This window comes from Peromyscus californicus, unplaced genomic scaffold (genome assembly GCF_007827085.1).
Source record: "Peromyscus californicus insignis strain IS unplaced genomic scaffold, ASM782708v3 Scaffold_6__1_contigs__length_162567912, whole genome shotgun sequence".
Classification (NCBI taxonomy): domain Eukaryota; kingdom Metazoa; phylum Chordata; class Mammalia; order Rodentia; family Cricetidae; genus Peromyscus; species Peromyscus californicus.
In genome coordinates, this window is record NW_026294584.1 from 58,626,253 (window position 1) to 58,648,824 (window position 22,572).

The 22,572-nt window shown below is 38.7% G+C and overlaps 1 protein-coding gene across 1 annotated transcript in view; it reads left to right on the forward strand.

Annotated features, from left to right (window-relative positions):
- The window catches only part of Cntnap2 (contactin associated protein 2), a 1,578,963-nt gene that overhangs the window by 1,184,723 nt on the left and 371,668 nt on the right, over positions 1 to 22,572 (forward strand). Inside the window, exon 11 of the mRNA XM_052721500.1 lies at positions 9,977 to 10,083. Within this exon, the coding sequence (XP_052577460.1) occupies positions 9,977 to 10,083 (107 nt within the window). The remainder of the gene's footprint in view (positions 1 to 9,976; positions 10,084 to 22,572) is intronic.

Sequence of the window (22,572 nt, forward strand, 5' to 3'; positions counted from 1 at the left end):
ACACACACACACACATATATATACACACACACACATATCTCCAAAAGATGTGTATTTGATAAGAACTTTACTTGTAGCATCTCACTTCACCCATGTCTCTCTATGCTTAGTAATTCTAATTAATTAAGCCATTCTATTAGGAGTCAAGAGTGTATAGCTGTACACACATTCCCCTAGTGCTCTAGTTTTATTTTGCCTGTGAAAATAGGTCAGAATCTTGGACATGAATGGGCTATGTATTATTACAAAATTTCCTTGAAATATTATTTCATGAAAGTAGACTTCTGAATAAGAAAATTTGATGAATGGCAAGTGTCTTAGTCAGGGTTTCTATGGCTGTGGCAAAATACCATGAGCAAAGAGCAAGTTCAGGAGGAAAGGATGTATTTGACTAACACTTCCACATTGTTGTTCATCACTGAAGGAAGTCAAGATAGGAACTCAAACGGGAGGATCCTAGAGGCAGGAGCTGTTACAGAGACCATGGAGGAGTGCTGCTTACTGGCTTTCTCCCCCATTTGCTTGCTCAGTCTGCTTTCTTATAGAACCCAGGACCACCATAGGCTGGGTCCTCCACCAGTGATCACTAATTGAGAAAATGTCTTACAGCTGGATCTCATGGAGGCATTTCCTCAACTGAGTCTCCTTCCTCTCGGATGACTCTAGCTTGTGTAAAGTTGACCCATGAAACCAGCCAGCACAGAAAGTTTCGCTAAACATAGTAGGATTCAATCATGGTATACTGAACAGCATAGCTATAGTAACCAGAATCCAAATATAACATAAATGTCTGCGTAAGAAGAACTCTAAGCAGCATGAAGACAGTTGATAGCTATTGGCTCCTATGTTTGCACTTCACAGTCATATGTGGCTACACACAATTATTTGAATAACAGCAACCTCCAAGTGTATTATGGCACAATGAGAAGCAAGGTGTAGTTAACCCATGAGTGGAGTAACGGTGGCTCTGTTTGAGTTAGAATGGATTTGTGGCTATAACAAAAGCACAAGTAATAGTGTTTTAAACCGCACAGGAATGTACTTCTCTTAAACAAATATAGGCTTAGGAGGACCAGGGCTGCTAAGATATTTGGAACTCAGAACACTTATATGTTATTCTTTGCTACCCTCACGTGTTATGGGATACCTGTATCAAGTTTAACCCATACAGGTTGATTTCCTAGAAGAGCCCAGAAGAGATAAAAATAAGAAAAGATCAGAATATTGCACACACTTTTTAAAATTGAACTCTTGCTAGAGTTCATCCAGGTATGTTCTTCTTACTCCCATTGTCTTGGATTAAGTAACAGAGCCACTAAATTTAAAGAAACACTGACAAATTTTATCATTGGCTGATGACTCTGTGTCAAGACATAAATTATGTTGCTATAAAAGGAGTTCACACACTGAGGGGGACAATGTGCAGTACTTTAACGACTTCATTACATATTCTGGGTCTTTCCTTTTGGTCCCTTGGAGGTGGGGATAGTCTGCCTATCAAAAAGACACTGGCCGCATGAAGGAGGCTGGCTGTGTGAGTATGAGAGTGGGACTAAGAGACGGGAAAGGGTGGCAGTTGGGCATCACTCCACTCCACCATAGTTCTCACTCCTCCAAGGAGATTCCAGTCTTGCTAACCTCACCAGTTCCAAATTTCTTTCCACACTTGGCAGTTTTCCAAACTACATGTGTCCCTTGCCTTCTCTCCATGTCAAAAGTATTGCATCCTTCAAGGTTACATAATCTAAGCTTTGTTTCATCGATGGACTTTTCCATAAACCTTTATACTCTCATATACTGGTACCCTATTACCCTAAGCTTATGTCAGTATTTTGAGTGCTATGCCACAAGGCAGATATCTAGGCAACCACCCAGATGGACAGATAAATAAATGATAGATAGATGATAGGTAGGTGGGTGGATGATGATAGATAGATAGATAGAAGATTGATGGGTGGATGGATAGATAAATGGATGACAAGAAGATAGATGAGCTGGGCGGTGGTGGTGCATGTCTTTAATCCCAGTACTTGGGAGGCAGAGCCAGGTGGATCTCTGTAAGTTCGAGGACAGCCTGGGCTACAGAGTGAGTTCCAGGACAGGCACCAAAACTACACAGAGAAACCCTGTCTTGAAACCTCCCCCGCCAAAAAAAGAGGATAGATAATAGATGATTGATAAATAGATAGCAGGTAGGTAGATGTAACTTGGAATTGCATTTCACAAAGAAGCACAGTCTCCTGAAGGCAAAACTCTTTTCTTTGTTTCTCTAGGAATCATTTAGGATGTCTGACCAAGAGCAGGAATGTTACTTATTAAGAAGAACTTGCTGATGTTTATTTAGGTTCAATACAGTTTGACTTGGAGGCAGGTGAAGGTATTGCTGATCCTGCAGATTCTTCTTCTATGAGCATAATTGCTGTAAAGATGTTTTATTCATAAAACCATAGGGAGCTGATTGTAAAAGAAAAAACTCTAAGTACATTAACAAAGGAAGATAAAGGGCTCTCTGGTTTATTATAATAAAATTTAAAAAAATAAAGCAGAAAGGCCAAGATTAGGTACTCATTTTTTAACAGTACAATGAATGATGAGGAGAGTTCTTCCAGAAATGTATAATGGTTGGATGATATAAACCAAACCTGCTTGATTAGTTTTTAATGTAAACTTTAGATATAATGTAGGAGGTAGAATAAATATCTCTGAACTTAAGTATTTCCATAAATAAATGCTTGTTGGAAAAGCCCCATCAATATAACATTAGTATCTCTACGATATTAAGCTACATAACAATGGGTTATTAAATTGTGGTCTGGGATGATTAGTAATTCTCCATATAACTTCCACTTGGATGAAGCAGTGATATATACCTCACAGCACATACAATCTCAGCTAAAACTGAATTATAACTAAATCAGAAATTTCAATATAGAAATTAACATGGAAGGAGTCCCTACCCAATTATTGGAGTACCTCTGAAATTCAAAAGTGTCCATGCCAGTATCCAAGCATTCAAACATTCTCAGGAACTTTTTCTTCAAAAGTTAAAATAGGATTTGGTGTTTGGATGAAGAGAAAAACCATACATTCAGGATAATTTACATGAGATTGATAATATACAAATTATTTAAAAATAATCATCCCATGGTTCAGAAAATGGTTTCTCAGTGCACAAGCAGCCTTTTCCTTTTTAAATTTAGAACAAGGCATGATAATGAGCAGCAATAAAATCTGTATGAATCTAAAAGCAAATCAAGTATCCTGTCATGGATGTAGGCATGAGAACTAGGCAGGGAAGCATGATAGCTGGCTGGGAATGAGAACACAGACTGAACTCGATGTTAAGATGAGGCACAAAGGCCTTGTAAGAAGTGATCACCTGCCATGGAGGAAACAAAGTCCACAGCCACGTTCTGAGTAATTCATCTTACTAAATGAGATGAGATTATTGTATCCTGCTCCCAGTAGATCATTTTTTTTAAGTAAGAAGGTATGTAAAAACAAAACAAAACAAAACAAACAAACAAACCCACAAAACCCAAAAGTGGTCTTGGAAGAAATGAGTAACTAGCTCACATTTCTCTGGCAGCATGGCTCCACCTTGCTTCCTGCTTGCTCCCTTTTGGCAATGTTGCCTCTTTTTCAGCACCCCCATGCTCCCTGGATGCCCTCTGCTGAGAACTTCAATACACTTACATCTTGTTATTCCAAGTCACATCTTCTGACTGACTACAGAAGCATTACCAGAGACCTTGTGAGACTTTGGGAGTCTTTGACTCCACCCAGAGCTCAAGAATCAGATTCTTGCTTCCACAGCAATTTCAAGTTAATCTTAACCCATAAAAGTTTGGGAAACACTGCATTTTAGTGCCATAGGCTTAGGAGATAAGTGACAATGATCTCTTGTAGTAAATACGCTGCTTCTTATTATTTTTAAGTGTGAACATGTTTCCAGGCAGATATGTGCAGCATCATTAGAAACAAGCTACTGGGTTCCATAGAACCAAATGTGCCCTTAATGGTACAACAAAGATTTTACTCAGTTCTGACAGTGCTAAGGTTTGAATAAACCAGGGCTTTGTGCATGCTAGGCTGAAGTTCTATCATAGATCTATACCCAGGCTTATTTAATCTTTTAAACAATATAGAGATAAAAACAAAAACCTTTAAACCCCCTTGAAGATTACCAAGGTAATTGATTTATACTGTCAGAAAAACATTTTGTTTTATACAAGAGATAAAATTTCTTCTGCTCTCTCTGGCTGATTCAGTAGTGCCCATAAACCAGGAAGCTGCCATCAACAAACAAATCTGGTACTGTTGGCTATTTCTTGTAGTCATGAATCCCAATTTCCTCAATGTTTTGCAATTGAAATCAAGTACAAAAATAAAAGAGATGTTTGGGGTGCAATAAAAATGCAACTGTCCTTATAACCCTGAATTGAATTGTTGCATCCTTCCAAACAGGCTGTCTGTGTTGATTCATTTTATATTAAGGAATCGTACACTGGAATTTTAAAGTCATAGCCTTTATTTGCCACATGTATTGGGGTACAAACAAGTTGCACTTAAAAAATGCATTTAGCAAACTGCCTTCTAAATCGGTTTCTCTAAACCCAGAGATTAGTGCAGCTCAGTCCTCATCAGAAAAGCTTCAGCTTCTTTTTGCTGTGGAGAGCAGTTAATATAGACTCACAACTAGATAGTGTGCAGAGAAGTGTCTGTGAAGTTCCTCAGCCATACATGCGATACCTGTATCATACCCTCTACCCACAGAGTGCAGGGACCACCAAGGAAGAAAGGAAGTGGAAAGATTTTAAAAGCCTCAAGTCAGGGAGTCCCGGGGCAGAAGAGTATCGTCTAGAATGATAGGAGCACTGCATTTGTGAACTCCAAGCATCTGTGGTCATTTGTATAGCACATGTACAAGATGAAATCAGCATCCCAGCGTAAATGGGAAAAGGACATCTGATACCTCTGCTAGCAGAGGAGCTATTAACCACTGATGGCTGCTAATGGAGGGAAAGTCAGTTTTCTTTCAGGCTGTGATCCTTGATCCTTGATCCTTGACTCTGCTCTAAAGAATGGCTCCACACCCATGGATAGATGGGTAGCACTTACTGGACTCATTGGATCATTAAAAAGAAAGAGGAAATGAAGTTGAGAAGAAGAAGAAGAAGAAGAAGAAGAAGAAGAAGAAGAAGAAGAAGAAGAAGAAGAAGAAGAAGAAGAATATGCAAGGAAGGACTAGGGGAGAGCTGGAGGTGGTAAAATATGACCAAAATACATCATGTACATGTATGAAATCCTCAGAGATAAGAAATATAACTTTAAGAATGAATTTGGACTCTAAAGCACCTTGCAAAACTTTAACTACAAGGATAAATCCAGTTGAAAGAGTCTCAGACAGCAGGCTGGCTGGAATGGGTAATTGCGCACACTACTTCTTCAAGAACTCTCTGATCAGAACAAATAGACACCTGCCAACTTCTGCCCTGCATGTCCCCAGTCCTGGGCCAAAGCCTTCTCAAGTTGAAGCAGCCAAATCGTTTTGATTTATTTTTGATGTGAATCAAACTTTCAAGCTAGCACATGCCATGAAGAAAATTACACATTTCCTGTGGCCCACTTAAAAAAAATGGTTTATTAGAGCAAATCCATGTTTAAGACTAAAATCCTAGGTAAAATTAATCTGTTTTCCTCAGAGCCAAAGAGATGATTACCTTTGAAGTGATTTTTATGTCTGTGGTGGTAAAACTTTGTGGCATTTCATGCATCTGTGTCTCTCTCCAGACATGCTGAGCATGGGATACACACCTCATTATGCAAAGAACTCTAAGTAAACACATTTCACTGTGGGAGCATCCAGATAGAAGAGATGGAGACACCAATAAATAATTGCTAGGGGACATGGTAACAGTGTATTTGATACATGCAAGTAGTTCTATGGGAATGCAAGATAAGAAACTCTAATTAGAGTATTAGGTTAATTTTATTTTATTTCTCTTGGTAATGGGTTCTAACAGCTTGAAATATACCGATAAGATATTAGGTATGAGATGACATAATATGAATCAACTTGTTTTCAGGAATTTATTTAATGTCCTACATTAAGAACTAGAATCTGCACAAGGAGAGCACCAATCTAAAAAATGTAAATGGTGAGAAGCAAATATTTAGAATAAAATATAAAAATCCCATTGCGTAAAAACAATTATTTAAAAAGGAATCCATGCTGCAGACTGGTAGGAGCAGGCAGTTCCACGCTCTCAGTGATGGTTCTGTGCTTCCCATGGAGTTGAAGTCACACTTTTTTGTTTTATTTTGGTTTTGGTTTTTTCAAGACAGGGTTTCTCTGTGTAGCTTTGCGCCTTTCCTGGAACCCACTCGGTAGCCCAGGCTGGCCTCAAACTCACTGAGATCTGCCTGCCTCTGCCTCCCAAGTGCTGGGATTAAAAGCATGCGCCACCACCATCTGGCTCCCACACTTATGTTTTCATCATTCTCTAAAGAGCATTATTTAAAGCGTCCTTAGTTTCCAACTTGGTTTCCCTTGCCCACTTCTGCACTGCCTTCCCCTGAATTAATTGGTATGATGGGCTCATGCAAGTGACTTTAACAACCAGACTGAGCTAATATTAACCCATGAGAATTTGGAAAGTTAAATATACCACCCAAAGGATATCTCTTTACTGAATTACAAGATTAAGTATCAAATATGTTTTCCTGTGATGTCAGAGGTCTCCATTCAGTAACTTTCTTCCATGATGTGGAAAATGAGGACTGTTGGTTGTAAGCACCTGCTGTGGAGGGCAGACCATGTTGTGGGGTCTGCAGTGTACAGTGACTGTGCCACGGCCATGATGAACAAACCAGGACCCCCCACCACTTGCTGTTATACTTCATTTTCATCACTTTTCTGTCCTGTTCTACCAGGGCCAGTTTTTAACACTTTAATCATCATATTTCATCCTGTCTTTTATGATCCAGATGAAATATTCCCAACTTGGTTAAACCCTCTAATTACTCTCCATTTTGGGAGGGGTGGGATCGGGATCAAGTTTATTTACATTATCAGATTTCTTTTTAATTTTTTTCATTAAAAATATTTTTATTCATTTTACATACCAACCACAGATCCCCCTCTCATACCTCCTCCCTCTCCCCCAACCCCGCCTAATCCCCCTGACCCACCCACCCTCATCCCCTCCTCCAAAAGGATAAGTTCTCCGCTTTTAACTAACCCAGTTTGCAAATTTCTACAGCACTTTATATCTGTTCCATGGCTCATCCAAGTACTCCTGATATTTTTCATGACTCTTGCTCTGACCCCAACCTCCAACTAGATTCATTGATCATTGGAGAAGGCTCATCTCTTTGGCCTACATAAAACCAGAACCATATCACAGGAAAAAAAAAGTGACAATTGAGGGTAATGTGGATTTTCTGTCTACCCAAGGCTATGCCTTTACTCAAATTCTATTTCAACCCAATAATGATTGCTCTTATTTTCTTCTTTCATGATCTAGATGCTCAACTTAGACCTCTAAACTGTGCCTGCAATGCCCATTGAATGCTTCCTATGAGATTCTATAATACTTCTCTTACCCACTCTGTGTTGATTCCCATTCTCACACTCATTAGAGTTCTTATTTACAATGTATTTACTTTGGTAAGCATATCCACCATGTCGTACTGAGCTGTATGCCCTACTGCAGGTGCTTTCAGGAGTGGCTGATGGGAAATTAAGAGCAAAGGTTTGGAAGTTTGGTCTCTGAGATCAAATAGGTCAGATCTTATAGCTAGTAGCTCCTGGGACATTATGAGTGAGGGTTTACTCACAGGATGGTTCTCTGTAGAGAAACCACTGTAGATTCTGTAGATTCTGCTGTTTTAAATCAGGAGGGAATTTCTATTTTGAGGTGTTTGTGATTAAAATATCAAAATTCTTACTTAAATTCTCCCTTTTAAACTGTGAGCAACTTAGTATTCAGTATAAAGAAGAAAGATGTAGGGAATTTGGAGAGTGAAATGGATGCGATGGGCAAAGAGATGGTACAAGCATAAAGGAAAATGTATCATTAATGCAGGGATGCCTCAAACCACATTCTAACCATAATTTTAGGATAAAGTCAAGGTAAGAAATTGTTTCTGGGAAGAGGTGGTCCAGATGGTTATAATTCCCACTTGTTAGACTTCTAGTTTCTACTTAATAATTATCAACTTCATGGACATTATCTCTAAAGGTTCATGTATACAAGGGAATTTTGTTAAGATATAAAAGGAAGAGATTCTGTCACTGGGTGATGCAATAGATTGAATTTGAAATTATTAATTGAATTAAAACAAGTCAGACACAGAAATGTAGATGCCACATCATTTCATTGATAAAGTTGACTTCATCAAAGGTTAAAGAATGATGGTGACCAGAGCCTGGGGGTTAGAGAGGGCTGAGAAAAGGTTTATTAGTGGGTCAAGTTACAGATAGATAGGAGAAAGAAGTACTTGTGTGTGGTGACTAGACCTAACAATCATGTTCTATGCATTTCAAAGCTAAAGAAAAGATTTTTGAATATTTTTCACCATAAATGATAAACATTTAAGAGATAGATACATATAACCATAATCATAACACAAAGAGAACAACATATCGAAACAGTACAGTAGACCACTAATATCCACAGATAGGCCTGGAGCGAGAAGAGGGATACTGGTGGGTGGGTTGTTAATTTCACAGAGGATGGTAGATTAATAAACCAAATAGGGAAGGGGATAGATGTTTGGACAATCAGGGTTATGACTATATGGTGTATGTAAGATAACGCAGATATGTCTTACATGCATTAATTTTATTTACTTGATTAATATTCATGTTGTAGATCATTTATGTAATTTTTTATGTTATTCATTAATTAATATTACATGCTTATATGCTAGGGAAAAATAATTTAATGTATGATATACATAAATGTACTAATGTACTAAATAATTTTATGAACAATGTTCCCACTTTGTGTATCATCTATAAAATAAAATTTGAGGAGCTGGAGAAATGACTTCCTGGTTAAGAGTACTTACTGCTCTTGCAGAAGAGCCAAGTTGGTCTTGCAGGCAGCTCATGACCATATGTAACTACAGATCCAGTGGATCCCATACCCTCTTCTGGACTCTGTGGACACCTGCGTTCACATAAACACATATGTAAAAATAAAGATAAATATAAAAATAAAATTTAAATTAATAATTATATAGTTTTAAACTATTCACAAAGTAGGTATAATTGCCTGATTTTCCAAATGTGAAAATCAAGGTTCAGAAAAATTGAGTCATAATTATCTGCCTAGTAAAGCTTTGTATGCAAGTAGGCTTTTTCCTCCTAACATGCTTGTAGACACTTTAAGCAGGAATCTTTAACTATCTAGATGGGTGTAGAAGGAGATTTTTGAGGCTCCTATCTGGCTGGTATATTCCATTTTGTGTGTGTGTGTGTGTGTGTGTGTGTGTGTGTGTGTGTGTGTGTGTGCGCGCGCCATTGTTTCAGAACCCCAAGTTGTTGTGGCAAACTCTTTACCAGGCCCCCCTTTTACTGCTATTGACAGTGATAAAGGTAAAAATAGGACAAGAATTCAGATGACTCATCCTCCATTTCTCACCAAGAGGAAACTTTGGTGGTATCTTTGTCCTTTGTTGAATTAAACTAAAATGCATCTGTGATATGCAAAGGAGCCCGTCAACTGTGTGATAGTGTCTATGGTTTATACAAAAAGGGGAAACACCAGGCCTGTGATACATCATCTTTTGTGTGCCTGGCACCTTCCATCATGAATCATATTAATCTGCTTAAACTAACAAGGATTAATTGCCTCAGCAAGGCAACCTGGCATTGAAATGATATATTGCCCAAACAGCTTGGAATTTGGCCACTCATAAATCTCATTTGCTTGTTGGTTTATTTCTGTGTCTATTTTTCTGACAGATGTGTGCCCAATCACTGTGAGCATGGTGGGAAGTGCTCGCAAACATGGGACAGCTTCAAATGCACTTGTGATGAGACAGGATACAGCGGGGCCACCTGCCACAACTGTGAGTGCCAATTTATCTCACTTTCATCTTGTAATTGCATGGGAATCATGGTCTTCAGCTACGCTGTACAGAATAGCAACCTGAATTACACACATCTTGCTCCACTTGATTCTGGGAGAAAATAATCCTCAAGGTTGCATTCTAATTTTTCCAAAAATGGTATTCTAGTTGTCAAAATATATTCTCTCCTGTCTAATGACTCTAAAGAGGGATAGACAAGTCCAACATTCCATATGTGAAACTGGGATGCTGAAATTGGATTCACCTCTTATGTCTAAGGCATGCTTGTCCAAAGAGATTGCTTGGGAATTGTGTTAGTGTGATGTCGCTAACTGCGTTCTCATTCATCAGCTCATCAGAGGGAGACAAGGACAAAGGATAATTTGAACATTTAGTTTCTGGTCAATGCTTGCCTCATGCTTTCGCCCAGATTATTGATTACATTATTTTTAAAGCAAAGAAATGTGTCAGACAGTGTAAGAGTCCATTGAAGTTACACATGAAAAACAAAATCCAGAGAACACAATTTTTAAATATATTAAAGGTAAAAGGAAAGATGCAAAGATGACTGATAAATTAGATTTGTGCTTTGTTTCACATGGCATTATTCTGAATAGTTAAACAAAAGTTAAACTCTTTAATTTGAGTATTTTAAAAACAATTTCTAGCTCTTCATTGTATTATTAATTCTCTGAAAAGGTCCTGATGTTTTATTTTTGAAAACAGATTTATCATAACATACAGTTGGGAGAGAAGGGAGTCACCTGTTATCTGACATATAGATATGAATGTGTGTGTACATGCATGATTATTGTGTACAGTAGTGTGCATTCGAATGTATGTATGTATATGTACAGGTGTGTGTGTGTGTGTGTGTGTGTGTGTGTGTGTGTGTGTGTGTGTGTGTGCATGTGTAAGTATGCATGATATATGCCTGTAGGGAAGAAGGAAAAAGAAGGTAAAACGGAGATTTAACTTTGTCCCACAACTCAAAAACATAGAAAATCTCAAATCTAAATTCTCTAATTATACAGATTGATTATTCTTCATTTCACTTTTAGGAAATAACAAGCAAAACATTCTCAGAGTAGAGTCTTGGGGATAGTAAAAATGCAATATAGTTCCCTGTGCCTTTCCATGTTGTTATTTTTAGTAATGTTCAGTAAGAAATCATGTTTAGATTATACTGTAAGCCTATGTTAAGAAAAGCTGTTTATTTTTCTTCACATATAAATATGTCTAGTGAGATTCTAAAAATCAAGAGGTAAAGAAAAACTGGTATTGGGGTCAGTAGGATGCCTCAGCAGGTAAGGATGCTTGCTACCCAACCTGAATTTGATGTCTGGGACCCACAAAGTACAAGGAGAAAAATCAACTCTCCCAAGTTATCATCTGATTTCCATACACACACAATGTAATGAAAGTTTTTTTTAAAGAGCTAAACAATTATGGTGATATAGTTAAGGATCACATCAGATGCATAAAAATTCATCATTTCATGTTCAGGGCTGGAGAGATGGCACATAGGTCAAGAGCACTGGCTGCTCTTTCAGAGAATCTAGGTTTGGCTCACAGCAACCACATGGCAGCTTATGACTATCTGTAACTCCAGTACCAAGGGCTCTGGTGCACTCTTGACTCTGCAGACACCAGGCACACATATACTACACATGCAAGCAAAACAATCTTACACATAATATAAAAACAAATCATTTGTCTTTGTTTTTGTTTTTTGATACAGGTTTTCTCTGTGTAGCTCTGGCTGTCCTGGAACTCAGAGATCCACCTGCCTCTGTCTCCCAAGTGCTGGGATTAAATGTGTGTACTACGACTGCCTGGCCAAATAAATCTTTTAAAAAGAGATTCATGTTATATAAAATATTTGGCACAGAAAAATATTTTCATGAATAAAAGCAATAATAAAACTACTTAAAAGAAAGAAATTACAACTAAAGTTGTTTTTTACCAACCATACCCAAGAGTTGACTTTCAGTAGATATCCATTACATAAAGTATGATCTACAATTAAGTTACTTTGGTCAAGATAGGAACCTTCCTTTTACCCATGTATCTCATGTAGCTATTTATAAACACCTTGTTTAATCATGAGATTTTGTGTCGATAATTCTATCTAGAATCAAAAATCAAGAAATTGATGTCTTGATAAATGTCTCCTCTCTCATTGATTGTTTGATATTGAATTGAAAAGACAATAATTTTGAGATATTTGTTCCCAACATTAAAGACCAATTTTACAAATATATACTATTAACTGAGTAATTGAATTTGACTTTTGAGAGCAATAATTGAAAGTGTCAGAACGCCCCTGGATGTGTTCACATTTGGCCAACTTCAAACTTGAAAGAGGAAAATTATCTCATGCAGCATGTCCTGGTCCACCATCCTACTGGTTATTATGTCCTGGTACTCCATCCTGCTAGTCCCTATGGCCCAGGACTTCATGATGCTGGTCCCCATATACTGGAACACCATGCTGCTGGTCCCTGCGTCCTGGTATTCCATGCTGCTGGTCCCTATGTCCTGAAATTCCTTCCTCCTGGTTCCATGTCTTGGTACTTGATCCTACTGGTCCCCATGTCCTGGTTCTCCATCATCCTGATCTCCATGACCTGGTACTCCATCCTGCTGGCCCCATGTCCTGGTATGCCAACCTGCTAGTCCCCATGACCTGGAGCTCCATCCTACTGGTCCCCAAGTCCTGGGGCTTCATTTTGCTGGCTCTATTCATTTTTCTATTCATTCTTGCTGTTCTATTCTTTTCTCTGTAAAAGTCGAACCAGTTGTTTCCAGAATAAAAACTCAACCCCTTGTTGTTTTCTTGCAATGCAGTCTGTGTTTTGAATATCCAGCTAGTGTATGAGCAGAAGATAACAAGCCAATTCATTCTTCAGAAAGTTTTTGTTGGGAAGCATTGTAGCTAGAGTTTTCCTGCCTGGCCCACAGTCAGGACAAATCTCTCTCACCCGCCAGTCCCAAGCCGCTCAAACCCGATCAAGTAAACACAGACACTTATATTGGTTTCAAACTGTATGGCCGTGGCAGGCTTCTTGCTAACTGTTCTTACAGCTTAAATTAATCCATTTCTATTAATCTATACCTTGCCACGTGGCTTGTGGCTTACCGGTACTTTACATCTTCCTTGTCCTGATGGCGGCTGGCCGTGTCTCTCCTTGAGCCTTCCACTTCCCCGCTCTATTCTCCTCCTTGTCCCGCCTATACTTCCTGCCTGGCCACGGGCCAATCAGTGATTTATTTATTGACCAATCAGCAACACATTTGACATAAAGACCATCCCACAGCACCTCCCCTTTTCTTTTCTTAAAAAGGAAGGTTTTAACCTTTACACATCTCCAAAGTCAGCTTGGTATATTTGGGAATTTGGGCGTAGCTTCTCTTACTACTTCCTGCTGGAGGGGGGCGCTGTATCTTCTGTGGAAACAAAGAAAATTTTAGGATCATGGAGTAGTCCGTGAGGCTGTATCATCTGAGCCAGTTGCCTTGAAACGGTTCTGGATGTTGGATCATCTGGGCCATGGTGTCATCAAAGACCTTTCAGGTGGTCTTGGCTGGTCAAACCTGATGTGTCTTAATCTTGAGCAAATCCATAGCCTCTGGCTTTCTGTGGAAACAAAAGAGACTCTTTTCCAAAGCAACATATCCTTACATCCAAATTTTGAAGTCAAAGTATCTTTAAAATATACATACTGGTTTAACTCAGCTTCCTTTACAATCAAATATCTCTCTGTAGTTAAGAATCCCAAAGACAACACAATCCAGACTCTCTGTGTAATATTCATCTTCACGTGGCTTATTTTTTATATTAATTTTACTGTCTCTTTAAAGACTTTATTTTTTAAAATCATGTATTTGTTTCTATACTGTATATATCACCTTTTTTTTGTCTCTTTCAAGCCTACGTATATTTTACACACATTTTAAACTATTACATCTGAATCTGTCTTATTGTAAACCTGTTGCTTTAAATTGCAGCCTTCTAAGCCTGAAACGGCACTGTGGCTGCTGGCTCCGCCCACTTTAGCTTCCCAACATGGCGGTTACCGCCAGCTCTGGGAACCATCAAGTCTCAGAAATAGTGGGTCTACGCTTTTATCAAAGCAGTGTGTAGCCCAGAAACCTCTTTTTTTGTTTTGTACTAACAAAGGCTAAATCCACAATGTAGCTTAATGTGCCACTTGCAGAGGCCTCATTCCCGCCATACTGCAGGTCGAGCGCGCACGCCAGCAACCCGCCAGTAGCTCAAACCGGCAGCTGCCGCTCATTTGAGAGAGACAATTAGGAAGCTGTTTTTAGCTCCGTTTTAGAATCTTTTTTCAGGTTTTAGGTGGAAACTCTTGCCACCACGTTGGACGCCATTTGTAGCTAGAGTTTTCCTGCCTGGCCCACAGTCAGGACAAATCTCTCTCACCCGCCAGTCCCAAGCCGCTCAAACCCGATCAAGTAAACACAGACACTTATATTGGTTTCAAACTGTATGGCCGTGGCAGGCTTCTTGCTAACTGTTCTTACAGCTTAAATTAATCCATTTCTATTAATCTATACCTTGCCACGTGGCTTGTGGCTTACCGGTACTTTACATCTTCCTTGTCCTGATGGCGGCTGGCCGTGTCTCTCCTTGAGCCTTCCACTTCCCCGCTCTATTCTCCTCCTTGTCCCGCCTATACTTCCTGCCTGGCCACGGGCCAATCAGTGATTTATTTATTGACCAATCAGCAACACATTTGACATAAAGACCATCCCACAGCAAAGCATTATCTTGCATGTCATTGAAGAATATTTGCTTCATAGTAACCTAGAGATTGTGTGTATATATATATATATATATATATATATATATATATATATATATATATATATATATATGTATATATATGTATATATATATATATCTGACACAGGGCACATCACGTGTAAAAAATTATGTGTCATTAGTTGTGTACTGAATGGACAAGTTTGAGTTGACACTAAGTCCATGTAGTGCTCTGTACCCATCTAGAAAACCATGGGGCTTCTTTGAGCCTTCTTTATTCTCCTGAACTGAAGGTTTGCTTGAAGTCACTCCTACTCTTCAAGGCCAGTGTGCTAACCAAAGAGCTACTTATTCTGAGCCTTGTGCTTTTTTAGCATCATGGAGGTACAAGTTGAGCACTGCTGACCCACAGTAGCTAAATAAAGGCAAACCGAATGTTTGGTAGAGTTTCAACCCTTATAATTAGTCAACAAAAGCACTTTGGCTCATTTTCTACACTGGTCCTGGCTTAGTGATGAAACAATAGGAATTTCTTGAGTAAGTACCTGTGATCAAGCCTTTGTGTCGGATCATATTGGCTGGCTTCCACTTGTCTCCATCCCTTATTGTACCCTTGTTTCCTTACGTTCTTGAGGTCTGTGTTCTCATTGGTGAGATGCCTGTAGTAACCACCATAGCATGATTAACTAAGAAGGCACCTGGGGACACTTTAAGAGCTTGGCCACATGTAGCACCCAGTGTCTTTCTTTCATTTCACTCCTTCCAGAGGGATTGTGCTTTGTTTGACCCTCTATTTGTCCAGACCACACAATTTGTCCTTTATTTCACGTTGATATTCACCATTGACTGTCATTTCTGTGGCAGATTAGGGACTGTGGACATTGATTGGTTTCACAGCATCTTTCTCCAGAATAACCGAAGACATTAAAGCTAATTTTAATACCTCTCACACCTGATTGTTTATTCATAAAGATCTTTAAATTAAGTTGTGCATACAACTCAGAAGATTGTCATTAATACACTATTCCCTGGAGGCCAGAATGCTGTTCTAGAAATGGTCAGACCTTGGGGTGGGCAAATCTGGGTTTTTGTTAACCAAGACCAAAAGGAAGTAGTTGGTGATAAATATTAAAACACAATCAATTCTTGCCATGTTATTTTTAAATTTTTTCTCAGAAGATGGTTCATTTTTAGTGACTTTTCTAAGAGCTACTTAGCCATAACATGAACTGAAATCCCCAAGGAAGAAATCAATGGATGGCTAGTGTGTGTGTTTCTCATGGCTCATGTGTTTGCTGGCTTGTTGGTGTTTCACTCACTTACCTCTATTTCTCCCTCTCTAAATTGTAAAACAAAACTGCACTTCCAGCTGTGGCCTTCCTCTAATGGCTCTCCATAAACACACTTCAGTTGTCTCCAGCTTCCTTCCCAGTACTCCTAATGCTCCTTAGGATCTAATTACCATCTCATTTTCTCACATGTGTTCCTTAAACTTTTAAGATTATGGTCCTTATTTACATAAATTAAATTCAAGAATCTATCCCTCATCTCTGAGCTTAATGGATTATTTTCCCCCCTCATGCTGCAGTACTTGGTGTTCTTATAGGAATCAACCATCCTTCTTTAGTCTATGACCATTATATGATATTGCCTTTACTTTCCCAGACTATTTTTAATCACATGAAACCTTTAGGTTATGCACTTAAATGGGGAGGTGAAAGAGAATTTGGGCATCTGACAAAGATAAGCAATGTCTGGGAATGGAAACTGTTAAGAACATTTAAATGCTAGATACATATTCTGAGATAAAGTGCTTTTATACCTAGCTATTTATTAAGAGACAGATGGTGGCCCAGAAATACAGACATAACACTGCTGTGGAGTAATAAGAGGCAAACTAGGTAACTTGCATAGGTCCTTTCCAATTTTAAAAATGTGGCATCTCTGAGATCAGAAATCCTAAAAAGGTAATAGGTTCTCATGCTGCTGCACATCTGTGTTTCAAATCTTTCTCAGGCAGTGCATTGCTAGAGGGAACATGAAGTGTGCTAAAGCAATCATTCCACATTCTGTTGTCTGGAACAATTACTCAAGGTCCTTGTATTTGCGAAAATGAATCATACTACATTGCACATCCCATAATATGTTGTTTATAGTCCATTATGCTTACAAGTAATTTTATTCAAAGCATAATATTTGAAAAGAATGTAACCTTCCCTGCTACAGTTACATTAACCTAGACCACAGTCAGATTTTCCAGCACTACAACACCTGGGGCCTTTGGCCAACAGGAACTTAAATAATGTAGGAGTCAGTGATGGCAACTTGGGAGATTGCTACAAAGCCAAGCAGTCACTGAGAACCTTGTGTCTCTAAAATCAAATATAGAGGCTTGGTCTTGCAGAACTGGATTAGTTTCCTTGGCTACCAGTACATCTGCTGTGCCAGGTCCTCTTTAGTGTGACTATGTCTATGAAAACCTGGTTTTCTACACTGATTTCTTCCCATTCATCCTTTGGGTCCTAAGGTTCTCCTTTCCATTTGCAAGGTGTGTGCCCCAACCTTCAACTTATTCCTGGCCCATGCCACTGGCCCTGTTGAAAGGCTGTTGCACATCCTCTTCCTCTGCATTACTATGTACATTTCTCTTCTTCCTCTGGATCTCAGTTCAGCACTCACTGCCTTAGAGACACGGTCTAAAACTAAGAAAGGCACCTTGCTTTAAAACATACAGCCCGTTTGAGTGGAAATGTTGTCTTTATATTTGTGCTGTATTAATAATATCCTCTTCCATTGTACTATAACCACTGGAGGAAGGAGGCACCAGGCTTTGTCCACCACCTCACTCATAATATGTATTATATAGGCATACATGTGTATAATATAGATGTGCTCTGACTTAGAGAATGCACAAATACCACAGAAGATGGCATGTTCATCCAAGGGTTGTTTTTGAAAGGCAATCCTCTTTAGGCAAAGTTATGAAGATAGCCAAACTACACAAGTGAGTAGAATGAAATTTGACAAAAGAGGAAAACAGAGAAAGGAGGGGAAATGTGGATTAATGGATGCCGGGGGAGTCAGTGACAATGACTACAGGAATAGCCTAGATATTAAACCAGGGTGAGAACTCTCCCAGGTGACTTCAGTATATCAGCAAACGAACCTATACTTTTGAAATATTTGAATAAAATACTATGGCGCATCATGACGTTTTACCATTCACTAAAACAATTATAGGACACAGAGCTGCACACTACAATGCAGCAGAGATGCTGAGTGGAGCTCAAAGAGTAGACCCTAGAGTGCTGGATGAGTGCAGAGCAATAGACATGGGTGAGTTTAAAAATGTTCACTGTCTCATGAATGACAAAACTATGCTTTAAACTTGGCAACATTAGAATATGATGGACATCAGACTTGGGATTCTCACACAGTACTGTGTATGTATTGTTGATATGAAGAAGTCACAGATGGGAAAAACCCCAAGACTGGTATGATCCTGAGCTCCATAGGAAAGCACCCACCTTCATATGCTGAACTTCAGCTCTGAGACATGACTGTCTGCCACACTTTACAAATCTTTCCTCGAGTGTTCTTGGTGAACGATGGTGGGTTTCACTCACACTGGTACGTAGAAAGGCCAGGTCTACCAGCACCTGCCATAGGACATAAGCAACAGTGAAATGATATGTGTCAGATTTCATCAGACCTCCACCCCAAATAGTCTGTGACGTCTAGGCTTTGTCGTTTTTGTTTGTTTGTTTGTTTTTCTCCAAATCACTTTAATTCTATGAACTTCATTGATATTCAGTGAATTCTTTTTCATTTTGAGATGAGATCTAACTATTTTTGAGGTTGCCTCAAACTCAAGGTCCTCCTGCCTCAGCCTTCCAAAGGCTGGAATTTCAAGTGCCAAGTGTTTGTTGTTACATTCTGGTTTTTCTAATTAACTGTCTATGTATATACATATACACAGGTGTACACGAACACACATAATGTGTATGTGTGTGTGTATATATATATATATATATATATATATATATATATGTAGATACACATATATATTTAAATATTTATTGTTAAGTTTTGTAATAAATCTGGTCAAATTATTTAAATTTAAATTTCATTGAGATGTATTCATTGAATAGTGATGGACAACAGAACAACTTTTTATAGAAGTGGACCATGTAATCACCTCTTATACCTGCCCCTTTCTCTCCCGATATGATTTAACTGTTCTTTGCTTGGTTTCCTAATCATGTCATATGTATATGTCATATATACATACACACATACATAATATATATACATATACATACATATATGTATACACACACATATATAATCATGTATGTTTGTAATATACACATACATGATTTTTTTGTATCTATGTAAAATCTACTGTCCACAAATGAGAGAAACCAGGTGTCAGTTGCTTTCTGGATCTAGTTTATTTTGTTTAATACAATCTCCAGTTGCATAAATTTTGCTTCATGGTTGAGTAAAATTTCATTTTGTGTTTGTGTGTGTGTGTGTGTGTGTGTGTGTGTGTGTATATATATATATATATATTCCTTGCATCTGTTTATCTGTTGCTAGATACCCAAACTGATTCTGTACCTTGACGCTTGTGAATGGAGCTGCATTAAACATAAATGTGCACCTGCTGGCAATGATGTGGGGAAAAGTGTTGGCAGGAATGCAAATTAGTACAGCCACTATGAAAATGAATTTGAAGGCTCCTCAAGAAACTGGAACTAGAGCTGCCCTAGGACCCAGAAATACCTTATAATGTTTAATAACCTTTATTAATCCATTAAGTCTCAAAAACAGCTAGCCAAATTCTGCATCATTTGTAAATTGTATGAGGATAGAGATAACACTGCTAGAGTCTGTGCTTAGTAGGTTCACCTGATTTTCACACCAGTGAGTCTCAAGGGAAGAATCATAGGTTGTCTCAGTATTGAAGCCAGTACCCTCTGAAAACACAAAAGTTGCCCTTAGCTAATCAGAATGCTACACTGACTAATTTGTAAGCATAGGTTGAAATTGTTCTTTCTGATCCTGACATGGTATTAAGTAGCTAGATATTGCTTCTCTGCTACCAAGTGAACACCACCAAATTCTTTCCACTTGCCCCTCATTCCATTTGACACATGGCTTACTTCAGATGGTCATTGTGTCCCTGTTATTAAACACAGCTGCAGCAGCATGAATCTCTACCAAGTTCATCAATGCACTGCAGCTGACTGTTTTAATCCATGGAATGCAGATGGGGGAGCGGCCATGGCAATTAAACATCTCCTTCCATAGAGGGGCATGTTTTCAGTAAAAATCAAATGCTTATATCTTGAGCTTATTCCCACAGCTGTTTTGTTGGGATTAAGAACTGTGGATAAATTGAACCATACACTTACTTTTTATTGTCTGGGTTGTTTCTTTCCATTATTACAAAACATTATAAACACAGAGACATGGAAAAGAGGAAAATATTTAATGTTTTATCACTTTACTTGTTTTCCAATTTTATTTGTACTACCGCCTAGATTGTTTTCTAATTTTTTACTTTTTTCTTCTGTTTTGTACTCATTTTAATGTCCCCTTAGTAAATAGATAGGAAAGCAGAGTGAGAGCAAGGCGCCTCAGCATGGTGCCAGAGATTTCAGCTCCCCATAGTCTGTACACATTGAAATTTTAGTAAGGAACCTGGGAAATGAGTGGATGGCTCATGGCAAAGTGCCCTTCAAAAGCTTGAGGACCTGAGTTCAGATCTCCAGAACTCACATCGGAAGTCAGATGTAATGGAATGTCCTGCTTATCCTAGTTCTGGCAAGACAGAAGAAAGGCATCCCTATCCCTGGAGGTCTCTCATCAGCCGTCTTTCCAAATTGGTGGGCTGCATATTCACTGTGAGTCTGTCTCAAAAAATAAGGTGAAAACCAATAGAAGAAAGCAAGTTGACATCAACATCTGGCCTTCAGAAGCATGTGCACACATGTGCGAACATACTCCCTACACCTGTACAACACATGAATACAAACACATATATAATACGCACATGCATGCCATAAAATTAAATTGTTAATGACCCCTTACTGAGTCGCATATGTTCTCAGCCCAAAAGCTAATGTTTTCACCAAAGATAAAGCAGAGGGAAACAGTGACAAGTGGCATCACTTCCCAAAGTCACACTTATTACAAAAAGAAGCAGTCACCCTAAAGTCCTTTCTCACCTTGTCACCTGGTGTCTGCAGATAATGTGAATGGAAAGAAATGGGGATGTGCCATCTTTTCAGAATGTCAGAAGACAGTTTTAGGGCCATTTTGTCTTTCAGCTACAACCAAATAAATTACACTGGATTAAAGTAGTGCAGGTCATTTGCAGAAACACAGCCCAAGGACCTTTACCTTGCTAAGGCAGCCCACATTTCAAATTAATCCTTTCTTTACGCTTTGCTTCAGAACTCTGGTTAAGATTAAGCATTGAAAGAAATGATTTAATTCCAGTTGTATGAAGATATGCAGTAGTAATAAGAATGTTTTTTTCTCTTTCATCCTTAAGAAGGGAAGAGTTGATCTGCAAATATATATTAAAGTGCACTGTGCTGGGGAGACAGGCTACAGTCCTATGAACTTCTCACTCGCTATGAAGTGTCAGAGCTGGGTCTGGAGGGAGTTGGTGGTGTTCATCAAATCCCCTGTAGTTTAGATCTCAGAGACTGTCTTATCCAAGGTTCGGAGAGCAGAGAGAAAGGAATACAAAACACCCATCTCTGTCTGTTTATCAAGTTGGCTTATGGGAAAAAGAACAGAAAGCAAGAAATTAGCTAACTATGAATAAAAGCAAGGAAATCTGGAAAGGTATTTTACTGCTCAAGGAGTGGGAAAGAATCAGAATTGGAAATAACATATATCCTGCTGTAAATATTTTTAACTTCCCCTCGAATCAAAGTATCTTTTGTTTCTATGTTGACATTAGCCACCAACTTTTTTAAGATACAGCTTTATTTAACCCTTGAAAAATTTATGTATGTATACAATGCATTTTGATCATATCTACATCCATTTCCTCTCCTCCAACTCCTCCAAGACAGCCCTCCCACCATAGCTCACTTCCAACTTCATGTAGTCGTCTTCTTCTTTATTTTTTTATTTAAACCCACTGAATCTAATTAGTACTACTGTGTGTGCATGGGTTTAGGTCATTTACTAGAGCATGGACAACCTCTAAGGGGCTACATCCTTAAGGAAAAATAACTCATTCTCAGCAGCCTTCAACTACCAATAGTTCCTTGGCTAGAGATGTGGCTTTGGGAACTCCTTACCTAGCTACGTTAGAATTATTTTGTTTTGTTTTGTTTTTTGAGGCAAGGTTTCTCTGTGTAACAGTCCTGACTATCTTGGAACTCATTATATAGAGTAGACTGGCTTTAAACTCACAGAGATCCACATGCCTCTGCCTCCTGGGACTAAAGGCATGTGCCACCACACCTGACTGCCACATTAGAATTTTGACTGACTTGATCATGTGTAAGTATTATGAAAGCAACCACAGCTGACTGTGAGTTCATTTGTGCCATAGCCCTGTCATGGTTAGAAAACACTGTTTTTTTTCTAGTCCCTCAAAATCTACAGCTGCTAAAAGCTTTACCACTCCTCTTTCAAGGTGATCCCTGATCCTTGGAGCCTCCAACTTT